Below are 20000 nucleotides of genomic sequence, written 5' to 3' on the forward strand. Positions count from 1 at the left end.
AGGACCTGTTAAAAGCTCAGCAGATTCTTCAGTATAAAACACAACACAGGATATTGGAACAATATGTATGGTATTTGATATGAGGATTCATTTTGCTTGATTGAATTTTGAACACTGCATCCTGACTGAGTACACACAGCAAATTCAGTAGACTCCTAGCACGACAGGCATATTTATTTATTGTGTATAAAAGTAACTCCAATGCCAGTAATAAACTGGATATCACTTCTTTACTTTCCATGGCTGTGATCAGTAATGCATTTCCTATTCTCGTTAATCGTGTGGCAAGTCTGAAGGGAGATGTTTCCATTAAGAATGCCACACTTCATCTTTGCTTTGCAATTTGAAGCAATTTGACGGAATATTTCCGAACGTCTTACTGATTGGCAGGTTAGACTTCGACTGATTGAGGCCTGGAAGCTTCGGCCATCTTCACAGCGGTCCAGAGGTCCCTCTGATTCTATTATAGCATCTAGTCTGTTCTGAGAGGCAGGCGAGGAAGCCATTTTGTGTCGAAATGACATTAGCGCATAGAAACAGGCTGGCCACTGTGGCACCACTGGCTGGGGACCTAACTGAGTTGTCCGGCAGTTTGGAGTGATGGGCACTCGTTCAAAAGGTCTGGAAGGTTCCGTGTGCCCCTGAAGCTTGCTGAAATACAGCAGTCCAGGTCTGCAGCTGCCCACAAGGGGTTAGCATTTAATGGCTTGTCATTACATTACAGGCATTTACCTGATGCTCTTATCCAGAGTGACTTGCACAACATTCTACATATGCATTTGCAACCATTGCATCAATTTATACAGCTGGATATATACTGAAGCAATACAGGTTAGGTAAAGTGTTCAAGGGTACAACGGTAGTGTCCTACCTGGGACTCAAATCAAACCTGTGTCCTTCAGGTTTCAAGTTCCAGTTCCTTACCCATTATAATCTTCCCATGTAAAAAAAAAAAACCCATTATAAAATTCATAAACTTTATCACTTTCATTTGGATGAAGATTAATTTGGATTTGGATAAAGATCTGGAATTGTCACTCAAAACACATTCGTGTTCTCGACAGGTGTTAGTCCAGGGACAGGCCCTTCTTTAACAGGATTAGCTAAAAACATTTTCTGCGACTAAAAAAATGTGACAGTTATTGTACAGTACTTGCGAACCGCTCTCACTAACTTTAGGCGTGGTCACATGGTCGAAAGATGTTGCGCAGTAAGCTACATGAACTGCGCTCGCTGTTTTTGTCTTCGTGGATCTACCCCCCCCAACCCCACCCCCCAAGTTTTTTCTTTCTCATGTCATGAAACCCACCTTTTAAATCCTCCTGTAAAACTCTATATTTGGCAGAACTTTGGCTCCGGTGACTCATTAGCCTTTTATGAGCAGCCAGCTCCAGACTGATTAGCGCTCCGCGCGCTGTGTGACCGATATTCTGGGGGTTGCTATGTACCTTCCCCAGGCCCCCCCCCTCCCCTCCCACCCCGATGCGGTCCGAGCCACGGCTAGGAAAAAAAAAACTCCGACCTGTTATTGCGGGGTTTGAATCGCTGTCTGTTCTCCGGGCATCAGTCAAACAAGCCTTCCGCCGAGCTGACACGTCAGCGACCTGTTTCATAAAATGTCCGTGCCTCTTTGGAAGGCTAAACCAGCTCACTAATGAGGAATATACAAGCGGACCACGGTCTGAGTTTCTGCGATCGTAATGAAGTAGACGGTTATATTTTACCTGATGGGCTTGAGTCTGAATTTCGGTGGTCGTAATGAGGTAGACGGTTATATTTTACCTCATGGACTTAGTTATGTTGTGATAAAAGCCGCTTAACAGGATAAATGGGTGATATTTTCGCCTAGTTCATATTCATAGTGGAAATGAACGAGGCATATTAGATTAGAACAGGTGTGTCCAGTCTTATCTGAAATGGGCCAGTGTGGGTGCATGTCTTTGTTCTAGCCCAGCACTAAGGCACCCAATTCTGCTTATCAAGGTCCTGATTGAAGACCGTGATTAGTTCATTAGCTCAAACAGGTGTCACAGTGCTAGGCAAAAAATAAAAAAATAAAACCTGCTCCCACACTGCCCCTTTTCGGATAAGATTGGACACCCCTGGATTAGAAGTTATGAGATGAATATTTCAAAATGGAAATCTTCACAGTTGATGTTTTAGTATTTACAAAGGCAGGTATAGGGCATTCAGGGGATTGTGGTCTAAAGCAAGAAAAAACAAAAAAAAAAAACACTTCCAGTAACTTCAAAGCAGCTGTGACACAGGTGGGATTTATCATGGAGTTCGACTGTGCTTTCGCCTGCTCTGGAGAGTGTTAATGTACATGTTTGTGTAAAGGAGGCATAAAAGAAATTCAATGAATTATTACTATTGCTTTTTGAGTGATTATGCCCCAAATTCAGGTCCAGAGGCTTGCTTCTGCTACAGAAGAACATTTTAATTTGTATCCGGGAGAGCTACAGTCCAGCAAGTGTAATTGGACGTTTTAAACCCATGGCACGTGCCTACCTCAAGGGGGCTAAGCTGAGTTGGTTGGTTGAATCAAAACAACACTTTGTTGAAAATCGTCTGCTTAAGCTGCGTGGTGGCAGTGACTGCACTGCAGGCCCTGCTGCCCTCCAAGGCAGATAATGAGGCCCTCCTGGAACAGGAGAAGCTCTGTGTTTGCACAGCTCAGTGGCTATAATGGCTCTTCTCCAGACCATCTCACCCTACGCTCTCCCGTTCATCTCTTCCGTGCGCAACTTATCTGAGTCATTGGGCGGTGTGCCTGCAGTCTTTTAAGGGGGCCTCAGCCACTCCACTATTTGGGAAACAGACTGGGCCTCTCTACAGTCAGAGTGGAATTACCAGCTACAACAAACAACATCCCACGGAAGCAGGATCACAACTGTTGGCTAACTCAAGAAGGTTGAAGTCCAAAAACATGACCACTGATCATCGTACTTACACATTACACAGACTGACCAGTGACTGAACTCAACACTCACTGACTATAAGAGAGAAACCCACAGACTAGCAGGCAGACGTCTGCAGACAAAGTCTCTGGGGCCCAGTGATGCTGGTATAGCACCGGAATAAATGATTCTGAACCTGTGCTGGCCTTGTGCTCTACATCCTTCCCTTCATCTTGATTCCTGGACCATTTCCACTACAGTCGTCTTCAGGCGCTCTACATTCCCTCCAGGTATTCGCCGCTGTAACACATCTTCTTTAATCTCGATGCTACAGGACGGATCTCACTCTGGGCTGTTCTACTACAAGAACTTCAGCGGTAACTCTAGAGGACTCTGTTGTAGTCTTTCTTTCTTTCCTTGTAACAGTTGTGAGCGAAGCATGAAAATTCTGTCTGTACAACATAAAAGAATCCACACTTTCATTCTGCACAGCTGCTAGTCCAAGCCCCAATACTTTTACACCCAAATTATTGCAATTCCCTTCTCATCTGTCTCCAATACCCCCTCCAGCTAAAGGAAAATGGAGCCGCACATGACTATAGTCTTCCTAAGTATGCTTATGTCACACACCTCCACATCTTATTGGCTACCTGTTACAGCTTGCATTAAGTTTATAACCTTGGTACTAGCCTACGGAGCAGTGAATGATGCCACTCCGCCATACCACTCAAACCACCCTAATCTTCAAACCCTATAACCCCAGCCTGAAATCTCCTTTCCACGACCTTGACGTGATTGGCTATCCCCTCCATGCTTGGTGGTTTCTCCAATCATGATGCCTGCCAGTACTGGCCCCTTAGTGGTGGGCGGACCTATCACGGTTGTCAGGACAACAGAATCATTGGCTGTCTTCTAACATTAAGACTGAACCCTTCAGACTCCATCTCAGTCCCCCGTCCATCCCCACATGCTAGGTCTTCCGCTAATTTAGATTACAGTATTTTCAAGATAAGATTTTTATTGTCATATATTTATTGTTTTATTTTTTCTCTCGTGGATTATTTTAGAAAGTGTATGTATGCAGAATTAGTATTTTGGTTCTCGGTCAGTAGTTTACTTGCACTTGCGTATAAATGATCTATACTCTCTGGTCGAGGGAACCATTGCACGTTTCTCTCTCTGGATAAACGCGTCTGCTAAATGAAGGAAATGTCCCTCTTGACCGCTATCCGCCTGTAGGATAACCTCCCTTCAAGACCGCTATCGGTTTTCAGCTCTCAGTCTGCGGCACGATGGAGTGAAACGGGGATTTATGACCTGCTTTCTCTCCGCACTCCTCCATCATTATCTGCCATTACGGTTCAGGGACGGAGTGAGCCGGAGTGAGCAGGAGTGAGCAGGAGTGAGCCGGAGTGAGCAGGAGTGAGCAGGAGCGAGCAGGGGAGGCAGGGTTCGTGCTGCTCGACTGCACGAATCTGCGTGCCTGACAGCCGTCGGACGGCCCGACGCGCGTCGAAGCCCGAGAGCGTATCCACAGGAACGAGGGACCTCCCAAAGACGAACCAAATCAAAAATGGATTGGAGAATCCATGATGTCTTGCGTTGTCTACAGTCGGCCGTTCTCACACGGGAAGATTTGTAGCTGGGGCTTAACCAGGGTAATTGAGATAAAGTACCTTGCTTAAGGATACTGCAGCTGCAGTGTATCGCTCAAATTTGAAGATTAAAATGTAACTTTAATATTATTATTGATATCAGTTGGGGCAGTTGTAAGCGATAAGGTATGATATATATTTTTATTAAACACTGTGGGGTAATTTGTCCTCTGCATTTGACACATCGTAGTTACTTAGGAGCAGTGGGCAACCACAGTGCAGTGCCCAGGGACCAACTCCAGTTCTGAGGCCAGTGCCTTGGTCAAGGGCAACGGCAGGAGTATACCCAACCTAACATGCATCTCCTTTGATACTTCCAGCACTCATATGTGTAATTTCTGTATGATGGCAGGGCTATCAAACAGTGCAGAGAATGAAGAAGATGTAGGCGGCAGTGTAGTATAATGGCTAAGGAGTAGGTCTTGTAACCTAAAGGTTTCAGGTTCGATTCCCCGGTAGGACACTGCCATTGTACCCTTCAGCAAGGTACTTAACCTGCATTGCTCCAGTATATATCCAGCTGTATAAATGGATACACTGTAAGTCGCTCTGGATAAGAGCGTCTGCTAAATGCCTGTAAACTAAAGTGAACTTAGATCGCCTACCCACCGCACACACATGGTTTTCTGTCACATGGTTGCTTTGATGAGAACGTCACGCGTTGGGGTTGGCGTGGGGTAGCCGGGGTTCAGACGTCTGTCCTGCGACGGACACCACGTCCGCGGCTTCCTCTCCCCAAACCCTCCCCGTGTGCGTCGAGGCGTTTAACGGACATCCCAGCATCCTCGCCGAAAACGCAGCCTCGCTCTCCTTTCTTCCGTGCTAATTAACCTCTCCCGTTTAGGAGCTGTTTGGGTTGAGAGCCCTGCGGCACTCAGACTGGTTCAAATTAATGGAGACATTCGGGGGGCTTTTTCCACAAACGTCGCTCTCTTTCCTCTGTGTCCCTCAAAAATCTGTGTTGCGGGGTGTTTTCACCGATTCGTAATTGAGTCTGAAGGATTTCTGCAGAGTTGTACATCAATGTGCATGTAAGGACAACCAGTGGCACGTTCTGTGTAAATTAGATTTTTTTTGCGTTTTAATGGGTAGTGAAAGCTGAGGATTTTAATGGGTGAGGATGCTTGCAAAATGATGCCTGCCACTAACTTTGCTACCGTGCTGGATGGTAACAGTCATGTTCTCAAGCTAAAAGCAGATATAATTGTGCATGATAACTCGTGTTTTACATATTGTGCACTTACATCACTGAATATATAAACCAGCCGCACAGATTACAGTATGTACCTTCCTCAGTAATCATATGAGATTATTTCCCAGTCTTGGGTTTTGAACCAAAAATTATTCTGGTCTCGAGGCCAAATTGCTAAATGGTGGTCTCTGATTGGCCTCTTGTGGCTTCCATCCTTTTACTGGATCTGTGAGATTCCGGGAAGTTTTGTGCCACTGTTCTTCAGTGCTCCTCTTAAATGCGCCGAACACCCCTCTCCCTCCCCACAGATTGCCCCCTACTGGCCAACATGCACCACATCCAGCTGCAATTTAGCTTTCCCAGGAGGTCCCCCATCCAAGAACTAACGAAGCCCATCCTTGCTCAGGTTCAACCATTTGACAGGAGCAGGGTGCATGGTGGGATGGCTGCTGGAAACTGGTGTGCAGGCCAGGGACGCATGCCCCTCTGTGGGTTGGTTGATGTGCAAAGCTGATGAGAGGCCTGGATGGAAAGGTGATTTGTGAGGTGGAGAAAGGGACGAGTTTGAGTATCATCGAGATTAATTCACCTGCAGAGCACCGCCACGACTCATTAGCCCGTGTCTTGAACGGAGCGTGTGGCGGACTGATTCATCTTAGTTCTCCTCCTCTCTGTTCAGTGCGTCGTCTCATCTCAGTGAAGGCTCCTCTCGTCTAAGAGACTCAGTGAGCCCAGTAATAATCCAGGAGCTTGATCCCCCCCACTCACCCCCCCAACCGCAAGAAAATCATTAGCTTCCCACAACCCCCCCATCCACCCCCCCCCCAACCTTTCTCCCAAACTCTCTCAAATTAATATCACCCAAAAACAATGCAACGAGACGTGACCTTTAAATCGATTCCCTCAGTCTTTATAGATTCATAAGCTCCACATGCAGCTAGTCGATTCTCAGAGCCCTTTTAATTATTTGTTATTACACATGACGCTCCCGGGGAGCTTATACAATCTCTTAAAGCTTATACAGTAAATAGCTCGTTTTGCATCGCCAGAGGGACGTATTCACTGAAGGATTTTACACGTCGGCTGCAGAAGAATCTTTTTTTTCCTGTTCTTCAGTGTGGGGTTGTGTGTCCAATGTGTGGGTCACACGATGTGCCCCGTGTGTTTTGTTGATTTACGTCACTCTTGACATTGGGTTGCTCCGCCCACTTCAAGACAGAAATGATGTCATCATGATACGATGAGATGACTGGTGGATAATCACGAACCGGGGATAGAAGGTTCTCACAACTTTATATTGGGTTGCTCCGCCCACTCCAAGATGGAAATGATGTCATAATCATAGAATGAGATGACAGATGGATAATCATGTAGCCTGGTCAAAATATTCTAACAACTTCAATTGAATTCCAAAATGTGAGGGATTTGGGCAGAAACACGTGATAACATAGCTGTCCATAGCTGCATCTGTGCATTACCGTATCAAGTCTTTAATCCAGGCTGGTCACTGGCAGGCTTCCTGCAAATTACTCCTAACAGTTTGAAATGGAAGCGAAAGAGAGGCAGAATATTGCAGGTAATCAACAAACAACCTTCCCGACGAACGCTGAAAGAGCTCTCCTAATCTGCAGGGGGACCTGAAAGCCCGGGAGAAGATGGTGGGGTTTAGAGATGGATCTGAAGCCCTGGCTCGATAATCAATTCACCTGAGATGGAGTGCCCGCCGTTATCGTTTTTATCCAATCAGACGGTGACTGTGACTCATGGGCGTCTGGTCTGTGTCCGCGCCGCGGTGGAAGATGGCGGACGGTCTTCTCTCGGCACAGCGGCCGTTGGGCCGAGGTGACCTCCGCCGCGCCGCGGAATTTCATTTGCACCTCTCCAGCCGCGAAAGCTGGCGCCTCTCCTCCTGTTCCTCACCGCGAAGAAAATGGAGTCTTCAAGTTTTGGATTTAGTGTAGCGGAATGGAGAAATCTCACAAGATGCCCCCCCCCCCCCCGCCCCTCACGGCTGTACAGCTTGACCTACCTCCACAGCACAGTGAGCCATCGCTGGGGCTGGATTTGGTGGCAAAGGAGCCATCTCTGTCTCTGGATTGGATGGCGAGATCTGATCTTCACTATGTATTGAGAGCCCCATCGTTTATACGATCTGACATTCTAGGGACACTGCTTGATGAACTCATAAATAATGGTCGATGGCTATTTGCGTCCCTGTATCGAACATATTACATTTGATCTAAATATACAAGTCAACTGCCATTGGTGTATACAGCTAATTGTCATTTGAGACCAGGGTCATTTGCGGTTTAAAACAAAAACATTTTTATATACCAGTCTATGAGTTAACCTGTGTGACCTTCATATCCTAAAATTCAGCACCTGCTTTGAGGAAATATTGACTTAAACTCACAAGACAAGACTGCAGCTGTTTTCTAGCTGCCAAGGCAGTTGCATCGAACCGTGTTTAGAGCAAAGAATTGAATCTGCGTTCAGCTTTTCAGTATGTTTATCTCTGTACCAGCAATGCAACAGTACGTACATATTTTCTTTTTGCAGCGAATAATTATTTCGGCTAAAAATGTCACTCATAATGCATTTCTTTCTAACCTTGAGTCTGAGAAAATGAGACAAAGGGGGGAATCGGGGGGATTAATGGATCACTGCTCATCTTTGTCTCGTGTAAAATTTAACAGAATATTTCTGTCGTCGTCGCGATGTAAATATTTAATCGTAGCACAACCGCGCGCACGGGGCCTTGATACCACACCGAGCACCGAACTCACAGAGGAGGGGGGGGGGGGGGAATAGAGCACCCCCGTACCTCTTTGCTGCTATGAAGCGATGATGCCACATTGCTTCAAAAGAGACCGGAACACAAAAGGAGCAAGACGGAACATGTTCGGGGCACAACACATTATGTACTTGTTTGTGTTTAGATCCAGTCACAGCAGGCTGGAACAGGTTTTTGAAATAATGCGCAGGCAACACTCGAAATTCGAGTTCTATTTTTTGCTGCAACAGGAAAAAACAGATCAAGTGACACTAGGCTCAGTACATACACGCTTTTTGTACTTTTTTTTTTATTTTACGGAAAGATTGGTGAAATATTCAGTAAGTCCCCTTTCAGGCTGTTCTGAAAGATAGAAATAAGTGTCAAATTCATTTTTTCTCATAAATAAAGGTCATTTATCTCAGCCCCATCTTAGTACGCTAGTAATGCAGTCTATACTGTAACTAAAGTAATATATATTTGGATATGCAATGCCATGCTGTCAGATTATACCTGGTATAAGGGGAAAACATCTAGCTCCACCTCTGCATTTTAATCTTTATGCTGATGTTTAAATATTCTGGTTTTTCCCACTGTGCTAAAAACCTTGGGCACGCTCGGTCTAGACCAGGCACAGACATGTTTTGCCGAATCCTTCCCTCGTGATGAAGTCTGTTTAAAGACATTATATTAGTATTCCGCAGAAAATGATGACTGTAAATGAATATGTATTAAGAACAGAGAATTTTGTTACGCTTCTGGTTTTTTGCAATTAAGGCAGAGTTTTTACGTAATGATGCCAGACACAGCCATTATATAAATCCATTTATGTAGGCTCATGCTGTGTTATTATTCAATAGACAGAATATTTTTCTCATCTCATCCAGTTTCATTTAAAATGTATATATAATTTCATGCAGTCGTCAGGTCACATTTCACAAATTCAGGTATTAAATATGAATCAACCCCCATCCTGGGATCTGCCATTAAAACGCAGTGTTCTCGGTGTGGTTTTGAGGGAGAATGGACCCTGTCCATACCCGTTTTCCTGCGTTTCCATGGCACCTGCCCCACGGTACTGTCCCAGCGGGGTGTTGACAAGCTGAACGCTGTGCTTTGCGTCTAAAGTCCGCTTCCTAAGTAGAGTGGGTCTAGGCTCTGTATACTGTTTGCAACTTAAAGGGGAACAGCTGGACTCCAGGTGGTGTTTTGTATTTTGGTAGGGAACCACACCCAGGAAATGTTCTATTTGTTTAAAAAAATTTTAAAAAGGAAGGACAGGGCAGTGTATTAGAGTTAGCCATGGTAACTAGAGCTAATGTTAATTTTTTTTTGCCTTGCAAAAAGATGATTCTGACCGAGCAAAAGTAGTAAAATAAAATTAGTTGCTAATGTAATGATTAATAAACAAAACAAAAACAACACATAGCCACCGGAATATAAAAGGAATGTTAAATAGATTCTAATCTGTCTGTGCAATTCATGGTAATTTCTGATTAATTAAGTTAGCGTTGTGGGCTGGATGTAGCCAATGAGGAGCAAGCTGAAAGAAGTTTGTGCAGCTGTTCAGGATTTGCAGTGCCGTTCTTGCTCTGTAGTGCCGGCATTGAAACAAATTGAAAAGGCTCTTTTTTTTCACCCATTGGTTTTCATCTATGCACATCCAAATATAGCACACCAGCACAACCACACATCCTCCCTAACTCCTCCGCCCACCTCCTCAATCACACATCCTCCCCAGCCCCTCCGCCCACCTCCTCAACCACACATCCTCCCCAGCCCCTCCGCCCACCTCCTCAACCACACATCCTCCCCAGCCCCTCCACCCACCTCCTCAACCACACATCCTCCCCAGCCCCTCCGCCCACCTCCTCAACCACACATCCTCCCCAGCCCCGCCGCCCACCTCCTCAACCACACATCCTCCCCAGCCCCTCCGCCCACCTCCTCAACCACACATCCTCCCCAGCCCCTCCGCCCACCTCCTCAACCACACATCCTCCCCAGCCCCTCCACCCACCTCCTCAACCACACATCCTCCCCAGCCCCTCCACCCACCTCCTCAACCACACATCCTCCCCAGCCCCTCCACCCACCTCCTCAACCACACATCCTCCCCAGCCCCTCCACCCACCTCCTCAACCACACATCCTCCCCAGCCCCTCCGCCCACACACGTGCACACACACACACACACACACACACACACACACACACACACACACACACACGGACACTCACACATGCATGCACTTGCACACACACACTCACACACACACATGCATGCACTTGCACACACACACACACACACACACACGCAAAACGCACTTGAACTTATATAAATGCGTATTGATTTCGCCTCTCAGCTAGAGAATGCTCTTTTAACAAAGATGAAGGACACCTCTGTTTGGAATTCTTTTTGATTCCACTCCTGTCATCAATTATAATTTTGTTCATCTGGTGGAGATGGAGACGGGGAATATTGATAGGTGTCCACTTGCGCTCCTGTTGGAGGGCATAAAGCACGGTGAATTACTCTCCCTTTATCTTACCGAAGGATGCGGCTTTTTCCCCCACACGGATAAATGAGTCCAACGGCTCTTTGTGTTTCCAAGGAAATAAAAATAAATGGAAATGAATTTGAGATGCAGCAAGTTAAGTCTGTTATTGGCCTACATTTATACTTGATGTTTTACTTTATTGCCCTGCTAAAGATGAGAGGTGTTTGCTGCAAACAGAAATTACGGGAGTGTTGGTGTCAGTTCTCCTTGTACCATTATGCTCAGAAACCATGATGCCCTGTTCATCTGGAGAATAATAATCATGTAATTGAAGAACAGCATGTGTATTAGCATGTATTTCAACTCATGATCTGAAGGGGGAAACACACCTCAGCTCCCACCAATGTGTAGCACCTGCCTAAGTGATGTATGGCAGCCATTTTGTGCCAAGATTCTCACCATACATCAGCTACGGTGGAGAGCTAGGGAATTATTAAGCCATTTAAAGTGAAGGATGATTAGGCAGCCAGGTTGAGAGAGAGCCAAGCTGGAAATTTTGCCAGGACGCTGTAGAACTCTGGCTATGTCATCGGTTCTTTAATGATCACGCTCAGTTATTTAATGTCTCGTCTAAATATGATGCCACCTACAGTACAGTGTCCCTATCACTGCACTGTGTCTTTGGGTTGTATTTAGTCTAGAGGGAAGACTGCCTTCATCTGGTGCACCAACATCACTACCAGCAGTAAACTCAACAAGACGGAAGTAATAATAATAATAATAATAATAATAATAATAATAATAATAATAATAATAATAAATTATAACAATAATAATGATGATGATAATAATAATAATAATAATAATAATAATAATAATTGTGCCATTAATAATTTTAAGATAACATAGTGTACTTTTTTTTAATTCCTTGAAATGTGGGGACAGAGAGGTTTCCACTAACAGTCAGTCTTCTACATTCATATTCCTGGGGAAAATAACTTTATTCTATTCTATTCTATTCTATTCTATTCTATTCTGTTCTGTTCTGTTCTATTCTATTCCTGGGGCTCCTGGCAACCTTTAGCTTATATTAGGGGAAAGAAATGTAGGCTTGAGCCATGTGTGTCTTTTCACTTAACATAACATAACATAAACCTAACATAACAACATATGACATAACATAATGACGAGAGCAGGTCGTTCAGCCCAACAATTCCTCACCGTTTTTCCCACCCCTCAAGGGTACCCAGTGTCCCTGCTCCTCCCCTCCCCTCTGTCTCTCCGCCTCACCCATCCCACTGCCGAAACCATAACAGATGTGGGGCATCTCAGAGCCATTTTAGAGCTTTCCTGGAAGAGAGTGCTTATCGATTCGGCCGACATGCCATTGATTTTTCCCCTTGTCCCTGGATGTGGCTAAGACAATATAGGCTTGTGCCAGTGAGCCCAAGGCAGGTAATAGACTTGTCTTCTGTGAGGAACAGCAAGTCTTCAAAGCAATGTCAGGATGCCTATTATTTGCTGTACTTAAAACCCATCAGATGCATCCAAGATCAATTTTTTAAAAATAGTTTTAAGCAGACGAGAGTTAACGCTACGCTCCCATAACCGAACAGTTGTTTACACTGTTGAGCAAAGATTTTTGAAGGAACCCTGTGATTTTCACTCGGTGACTAACGGTTTCTCTCCCCAGTGAAAGCGAAAAGCGAAAGAAAACTGATCCGTCTCCTGGAAAAGCTCACTGCTAATAAAGTGAATAACAGTAACTAGCCACTCGTTTTGTTTTCACAACTTTTGAGCATTGCCATTTGATTTGAAAAGTAACCATTAGGGGACAATTAGGGAGGCTTCCCCATAATTATCACAGCTGAATGGGTCTGGCCTCACCTCCTCCTCCTTACTTCTGTGACAAGCGGTTGCGTAGGGCTCGACTATTCGTCCTCGATTTAGCCGTGCGCTGTAGCTGCACTGAAATAGCTCTGTAATGGCCGTGCCCGCGTGGAAGAGGGCCTTTTTAGCTGTCTCCTTGTTAGGAGCACAGTTTCTCTGCATTTGCAGGGCAGGTATGTAAGGTTCTTCTCCTCTGGACTGAAACAGGGTCCCACCTCCTGTGTGAAATGGGGGGGGGGGGGGTTGGAGTCATAATTAGGAGAGAAGTCAAAATTATTCAGAATTATTCAGTGTACGCTCCTCTGCAGCATCCGCTTGTATGTGTTGCATCACCATTTTACCATTGAGATGGCAAAATTGGTATGACACAACTTGGACTATAGATGGCAGTTGCTATGCTTCAAAACAAACCGGGTGTATAGTCTATGGATTCAGACTGAATCTCTGACACTGTTGGACTTAAATTGTTATTTTTCTTACTTGTCTCGTGATTCCCCCACACTGTGGGATGTTGCACATAAAAAACCTTTATGGGGTTACCGCATTTAGACCGTGTATTACTCATCTGTTTTACACACACACGCACACACACAATCACGCACACACACACACACACACACACACACACACACACACGCACACATACTGTATGTGACACTTAAATTGCAGGAACGTTCTCAGCTTTACAGGAACAGTTCGTTGTACACGACCGTACGTCGACCATAATGAATCGGTGTGATTATCCTGTCCCCCTTCGCTAATGAACGCAGCTGCGTGTTGCGAAATGGACGCGATTTAGCCGCCAGGTGTTTTAGCGATCGCTGTTCATTTGGGCAAGGTTAAAAAGGTCGGCATCTATCATTCCTCGACAAATTAGCAGAACGTGTAAACTGTCCCATGGTCTGTGACGTTCCGAACATCGCTCTGTTTGAGGGGACTCATCGAATCTGCGCTACAGATAAGTCCAATCTCTATTGATTAAAAAAAAAGCCACACGCCAGCCAACCAGCGTATGCCGCTGTGTCTGTGGCGGTATCAGTGAGTGTTGTGCTGCTTGAAGGAAATTCCTGTGACAGCTGGAGGTGGACATTTTCCTTTTCTTTGATGTTTAACGTGGGCAAAAATAGCCATTATTGGCCTAGTGACTGAATCAACACTTCGTTACTTTGATTCCACAATTAAATGCTCATTTAACGGTTAGCAGTCTGGGTGGTACTGAAATAACACCGCTGGTAATTTTATATACCTTGGTACATGGTATTACTGGATATCAATCCAAGTGCTGTAACTAAATGGTCTTGCTTCAAATGCACATTATCAATGGATAAAACATTTGTGTGAGGAGGCAATTGATCTTACTGAAACTGAGCTCTGACCTCAATTTGAAGAAATAGATATGTGCAAGAAAATGGAAGAAGATGGCAAGAAAACCTTTTGAGTGTGGATATCACTGATACTAGTGAAGAATATTTTCCATGTTAATAGCAACCCCTCAGGTAAAATGTCTTCTCGCTGGCACCCCTAGTGGTAATATGTGGTTGAGTCAGTGTGTGAATGAAGAGATTTTAATAGCCACTGCCAAAAAAAAAGCATAATTTGCTTAAATGCATCCCTCTCTGTTGAGGACAAAGCATCGCAGAATGATCCCTCCCCTATACACACTGGATAAAGTGATATCAATGGCAGTCAACGATGCTTTTCATGTGTCATGTATCTTTACAATATCTTCTTTATCTTTAGCACTTTCATGTTGCACTCGTGTTGATGTTGTAGCTATTTATCATATTCCTTGTAATCATGCCTCACTTCTAGTTTATGACTTGCCATAACTTATGCTTATGACAGCCGATGCTTACCATGTGAACTAGACTGGATGTTCATGGATGGATAGCTCATACTTAAAGAGGATTGTGCCTTATCGGACCTGTGTTGTGTAGCTGTTCCAACCACCTTTGGTATTCGCTTATTGTACATCGCTTTGGATAAAAGCGTCATGCATAATAAAATCAATCAATCAATCAAATTTTATTTGTATAGCATATTTCACGGCAATTGTCACAATACACTTCACGGATAACCCTGGCCTAGACCCCCACTGGAGCAAGCCAGAAGCAACAGAAAAAAACTCTCTGTGGCAGATTCGGAAGGAACCAGGCTCAAGAGGGAAACCCCTCCTCCTCTGGTCGGCTCAGGGTGTCGGTTGGTGAACGTAAATGTAACGTTTAAGTTCTAACCTCAGCGACTGTCCTCCTTCCTCACAGTGCCGTCATGGGCCATCATCGCCATCGCCTTCGTCGCCGTCCTCCTCATCCTCACCTGCTGCTTCTGCATCTGCAAGAAGTGCATCTTCAAGAAGAAGAACAAGAAGAAGGGCAAGGAAAAGGGCGGGAAGAACGCCATCAACATGAAGGACGTCAAAGACGGAGGGAAGCTCGAGGTAAAAGGGCCTTTGTCCCGAGTTCTGGGGTCTCGCCATTTCACCAGCACATTCAGCGTATTTGTGTTAGCCATCTTAATTTAAAACAATACTGACCCAGTATAAAATGGTGGCCCACCTATGCACTGAGGATTGATACAGAATAGCACAGTAATTTAACATTAAAGCAAGTATGTCCTATTACTGCTGCTTGTATTGGCAGTTATTTTCAGAATACTGTTTATGAGCGGTCAACAGTCCCTGACTTGATGAGTCTATGTTTAGGCCATGCATTTCTTGATAGTATTCTTATGAAAAGGTTTGCTTGCTGTTTGGAAAAGGTTCCCTGAATACTGTGACACGTTGACAATGAACAGCTTTCTCATTATATTCCTGCTGGTAAGCTTTTCATTCTGCAAGGAGTTGGCAACATCCCTGTAAAATATGAAGAGACGATATGAATGGATGGAATTCAGCTTCCATATTTACCATTAGCAAGGTGTTTGAGCCACACTTTGAGTCCATATAGCTATATACAGTCACACAATGTTAGAACAGGGATCCTGTAAGATATTCTGCTGACCCAACTGGCTATGCGTACTACAGTCCCACGCAGTGGCTGTTCGACCTCCTGTTCACCGGTTTTCTGCTTGTTTGAATGCATGAATTTCACCCCCTTGTGTTTTGAGTCCCACGTTGTATTTTTCCAGGACGTTTAACGGGAGAATGCCTGGTTATATCGGCTGCAAAAAAGTGCCGCCCTTTGCCCACGTTTATCAGTCTTTGTTGAATGAGATATCTTTCTAAACGCTGTGAACGTCCGACCTGTTTTCTGTACTGAGTGTGCTTTTTTCTGCATAATGCAATCGGTATTAACCCAGAGAAATGGCGAGAGGCAGCGACATTGATTGGGGGGGGGGGGGGTCACATTAATTCTGCTCCCTCGACTGGCACAGGGACATGATATGGAACACATAAACCCTAACCTGTGTTTGCATACTAATTACATAAAAGGGGGAGGGGGGGGGGGTGGGGCTTGTGGCACTGCACTTCCGACAGATTAATTGGCTTAAATCCATTTAATACAGGGTTTGGGGCCACGGCGGCCATGTTTATTCACTGCTCAAACAGAGACCATGGCCCACATTCGTGAGAGGATTTCAAACCAGCTGTTTTATGTACCCTGTGGGTGCTGTGTACCTATAATTAAATAAAACCCCTGGGAAAATATTTGGTTGGAGGTGGCAAGCAGTTGTAAGTTCATCCTAGCGTGGCATGAGTTTGGTATATCCAACTAAGCTTTTCCCACGGGGTTCGATGTCAAATGCTTATGTTTTAAAGTAAATGAATTAACAGGCTTCAGCTCATTGTTTGAATAGCCTATGTCAAGTGCAGAACAGTTGATTAGTGAAGTCAGTTTGCAATCTAAATTTGACCAACTTTGCATTATAATGAATGCACAAATCTAGCCACATCAGTGTCTCGATGAGCAAATTACATTTAAATAGAGTGACACTTTATTCAAGTCACTACACGTGATAACCATCAAAAATTATTCTTACCTTGCACATTTTGTTTTTTAAATAGCAAACTAGCAAGCCCTGTGTTAAATGTCTGAAAATCATTGTTACACATGTGCACACACACACACACACACACACACACACAAATAGGCACGTATACAAAAACACATCCTGTTGCCATTTGCACTTTTTCCCTTTTGCATATTTATACCGGTATCGTTTCTTAAGCCTTCTTGCCAGAAACTCTCGTCGTTAATCGCTGACGACACCGGAAAAGCAGTTACTCCAGCTATGAATTAAACACATACCGTGCACATCTCACACCGGGCAACCCAGATAAAATTCATGCACACATACTGCTCCACTCAAGTGAAGGCCACAGAAGTAGTCATTTCTCCTGGTATGCCCAGAAGTTTTGTGGGAGCTCTTGTGTCATGGTTGTTTTAATGTGTGTTTCTTCCTTCTATGTCCTCCTTATGTGTGTTGTGTCTGATGACTGTGCGGATCTGTCACTGGCGGTAGGTCCCCTACTTGCTGTTGGATCTTCTAAGCCTGCTGTTCTGACCTTTAGCCTCTTGACAACATCGTTTTACCCCCCCCTCCGTAGAAAAAAAAAAAAGAAAGAAAAAAAAAAAAGTAAATCATGCATACAATACCTGCATATCCACATATGTAAAATATATGTGTATATCTACGTATGCACATACATATGAATGCGTGGTGCGCTTCAACAAGGTTGAACTAAATTGAATTTTCTTTGGAAACATTTCCTGGTGCTATACAAGCTTTGATTTGTATATTTATTATTATTGTTATTGTTATTTAAAGGCACCCTCTGGCAGCATGCCCAATGATTAAGCTACCGGTTAGCACAAATGCTATAAAAATTAAGATATGAGAATGTCAATAAAATGTGTGGACATTTCAGCCACAAAATATGACACCAAACGTGGTGTTTGTGCTTCACCACCCCCTGTTGCCCTAACTCAATAGAAAGGTGCAGACAGATTTGCAGTACCATTTGCATTTATACTAACTAAACACAAGCCTTTATTTACAAAGATGCCAAGGGATCTGGACAGCCACAGTCATACTGCTTGTTAATACTGTCGCTGGCTAATGTTACCCATGGCTGTGTACAAAAGCGTGTGATATACATGAAAAACACAATCGCTAAGTAATGTTGTAAGACTAATGGGAAACAGGTGAAGCTGAAGTAATATTAATTATGAACTATTATTTTGCAGCTGGTCTTAATCATTCTATCTGCAATTTCTGCTCCTCTTTGTGGATCAGTCACTGAACCAAAAAAACTTGCTAAATTTTTTTCTGCTTTACCTATATTATTACTTGGCATAAACAACTGTGTAGGCACACAGACCATATTTTCTCTTATCCACATTTCATTCTTAAATACTCTATTTGTGTGAGAGTTCACACAGAGGAGACAGACACTTACGTATTCAGTTGGGCAATACAAAAAAAAAGCAAAGAAAAAAAGGATAAAAAGAAAAAAAAATCAAATTAGTTCAGCCTTTTTGCTTCCACACCAGCAAACCCCAGAAGACTAATGGGAAAGTTAGAGCTCATGTACATTTTTGATCCACTTACCCACACCTTCTGCTAGCATGATGCTTATGGCTTCCATGGGTGCAGTAACACAACATGCAGCTGGAGTTCGTGACAATGCGACTGTTCGCTGACCCCCCGCCTGGGGGGAGGTGATTGAAAAAGAGGGGGTGACCCCGCACAAGGCACTGTTTCATAGTACGAGAATGCCCTGCATGCATAATGAGCCGTCTGACATTTTTGAAAGGCAACTTCGCACTGAATGAACTGGGATGGGGTGCGGGGCGGGGGGGGGGGGGGGGGGGGGACATTTTGAGACTGAGATTGCCTCTTCAATCGCATGCTGACCGATGATAAACTGCCTCCCCCCCCCCCGACCCATTCTTTGCCCCCCCTTGCCCCCCCACCCCCCGACCCATCCCCCGCCCCCAGATCAAGGTTAGCCAGGGACTCACATGACATTTAAACATTTTTATTTATTCATTTCCTTATTATGCTTTTATCCAATATTTTCTTTGTATTTCACAAAGCGACCTGCTAGAAATAGCAACAATGGAACCTTTTTTTATTTTATTTTCCCGCCAAACTTATTTACTTTACACTTCTTCTTTCGTTGTTTGATCGCACCCAAATTGCCTGTGTTCTAAACACTAACATGCGTTAGTTAATTTGCTCATCGTTCTTTTCGACCCAAACCACTCTTTTAACCTGGCAGTTTGAATGTTAAAAAAACAAGGGTCGCGTGACCCAGGCTAGTGCATCACCCCGAGCATGTCCGGACGCTAACCTCAGCGGTGTGTTTAGCGCTTGCTCCCCCCCCCCCCCCCGGGTGTAGTACCGACAGCGGTCAGCAGTGGGCGCCGGCGGGCCGGCGGCGGCGCGGGTGGCGGGCCGACGGCGGCGGCAGCGGCGGCGGCTCCAGGACTGACTGTTGGTGGGTGTCTCCTTCAGGCCTTGAAGGATGATGATGATGATGATGCTGAGACAGGGCTGACCGACACCGAGAAAGAGGCCGAGCCCAAGGAACAAGAGAAACTGGGCAAATTACAGTTCTCCCTGGATTACAATTTCACCGAGAACCAGGTAAGGAGTCGCCTCTGAATCGTCCCCCACCCCCCCACCGTGTGTCCTCTCTCCCCCTGTGTAAGTATAGTCATCCATGCTTCCACTCTCCATCTCCCCATTGTTCCTCTCCTCCGTTTCTGTTTGTGTCCACACTTTGACCCGGACACTCCTGCACTTTGGCTGAGTTACATACGCAGAGACCTTTTCTTTCCCCCCCAACCGCATTTCCGTGGCAGGCGCGGTCGCTTCGCTCGCGAGCGCAAACGGCCGCAAGCTTTTGACTGAGAGGCAGAACTTTGCGTGAGACGCCGTTCCCTCATCGTTGTTTTCAAAAGCCGCGGTCCTCGGGATTCCGGAGCGACTTTGGCGATATCCACGCCCTCCCTCTCTGAGAGAGAGAGAGAGAGAGACAGAGAGAGAGCGAGAGAGCGAGAGAGCAGGCGTTAGGATAAATTCAAACGCGGTGTAAAGACGAGGCGTTGGACCCCCGTTTGCTCCCTTTCACGGCGGACGGAGT

The 20000-nt window shown here is 45.0% G+C and overlaps 1 protein-coding gene across 5 annotated transcripts in view; it reads left to right on the top strand.

The window, feature by feature from the left end:
- syt1a (synaptotagmin Ia) overlaps positions 1–20000 on the top strand; it is a 231418-nt gene that overhangs the window by 174246 nt on the left and 37172 nt on the right. For 4 of the 5 annotated variants that reach the window (XM_035426718.1, XM_035426717.1, XM_035426716.1 and 1 more), the window contains 2 exons: positions 15172–15347; positions 19370–19501. In XM_035426718.1, coding sequence (XP_035282609.1) covers positions 15172–15347; positions 19370–19501 — 308 coding nt within the window. The remainder of the gene's footprint in view (positions 1–15171; positions 15348–19369; positions 19502–20000) is intronic. The other variant, XM_035426720.1, reaches the window with a different exon arrangement.

The sequence above is a fragment of the Anguilla anguilla genome, chromosome 7, assembly GCF_013347855.1.
Source record: "Anguilla anguilla isolate fAngAng1 chromosome 7, fAngAng1.pri, whole genome shotgun sequence".
NCBI lineage: Eukaryota > Metazoa > Chordata > Actinopteri > Anguilliformes > Anguillidae > Anguilla > Anguilla anguilla.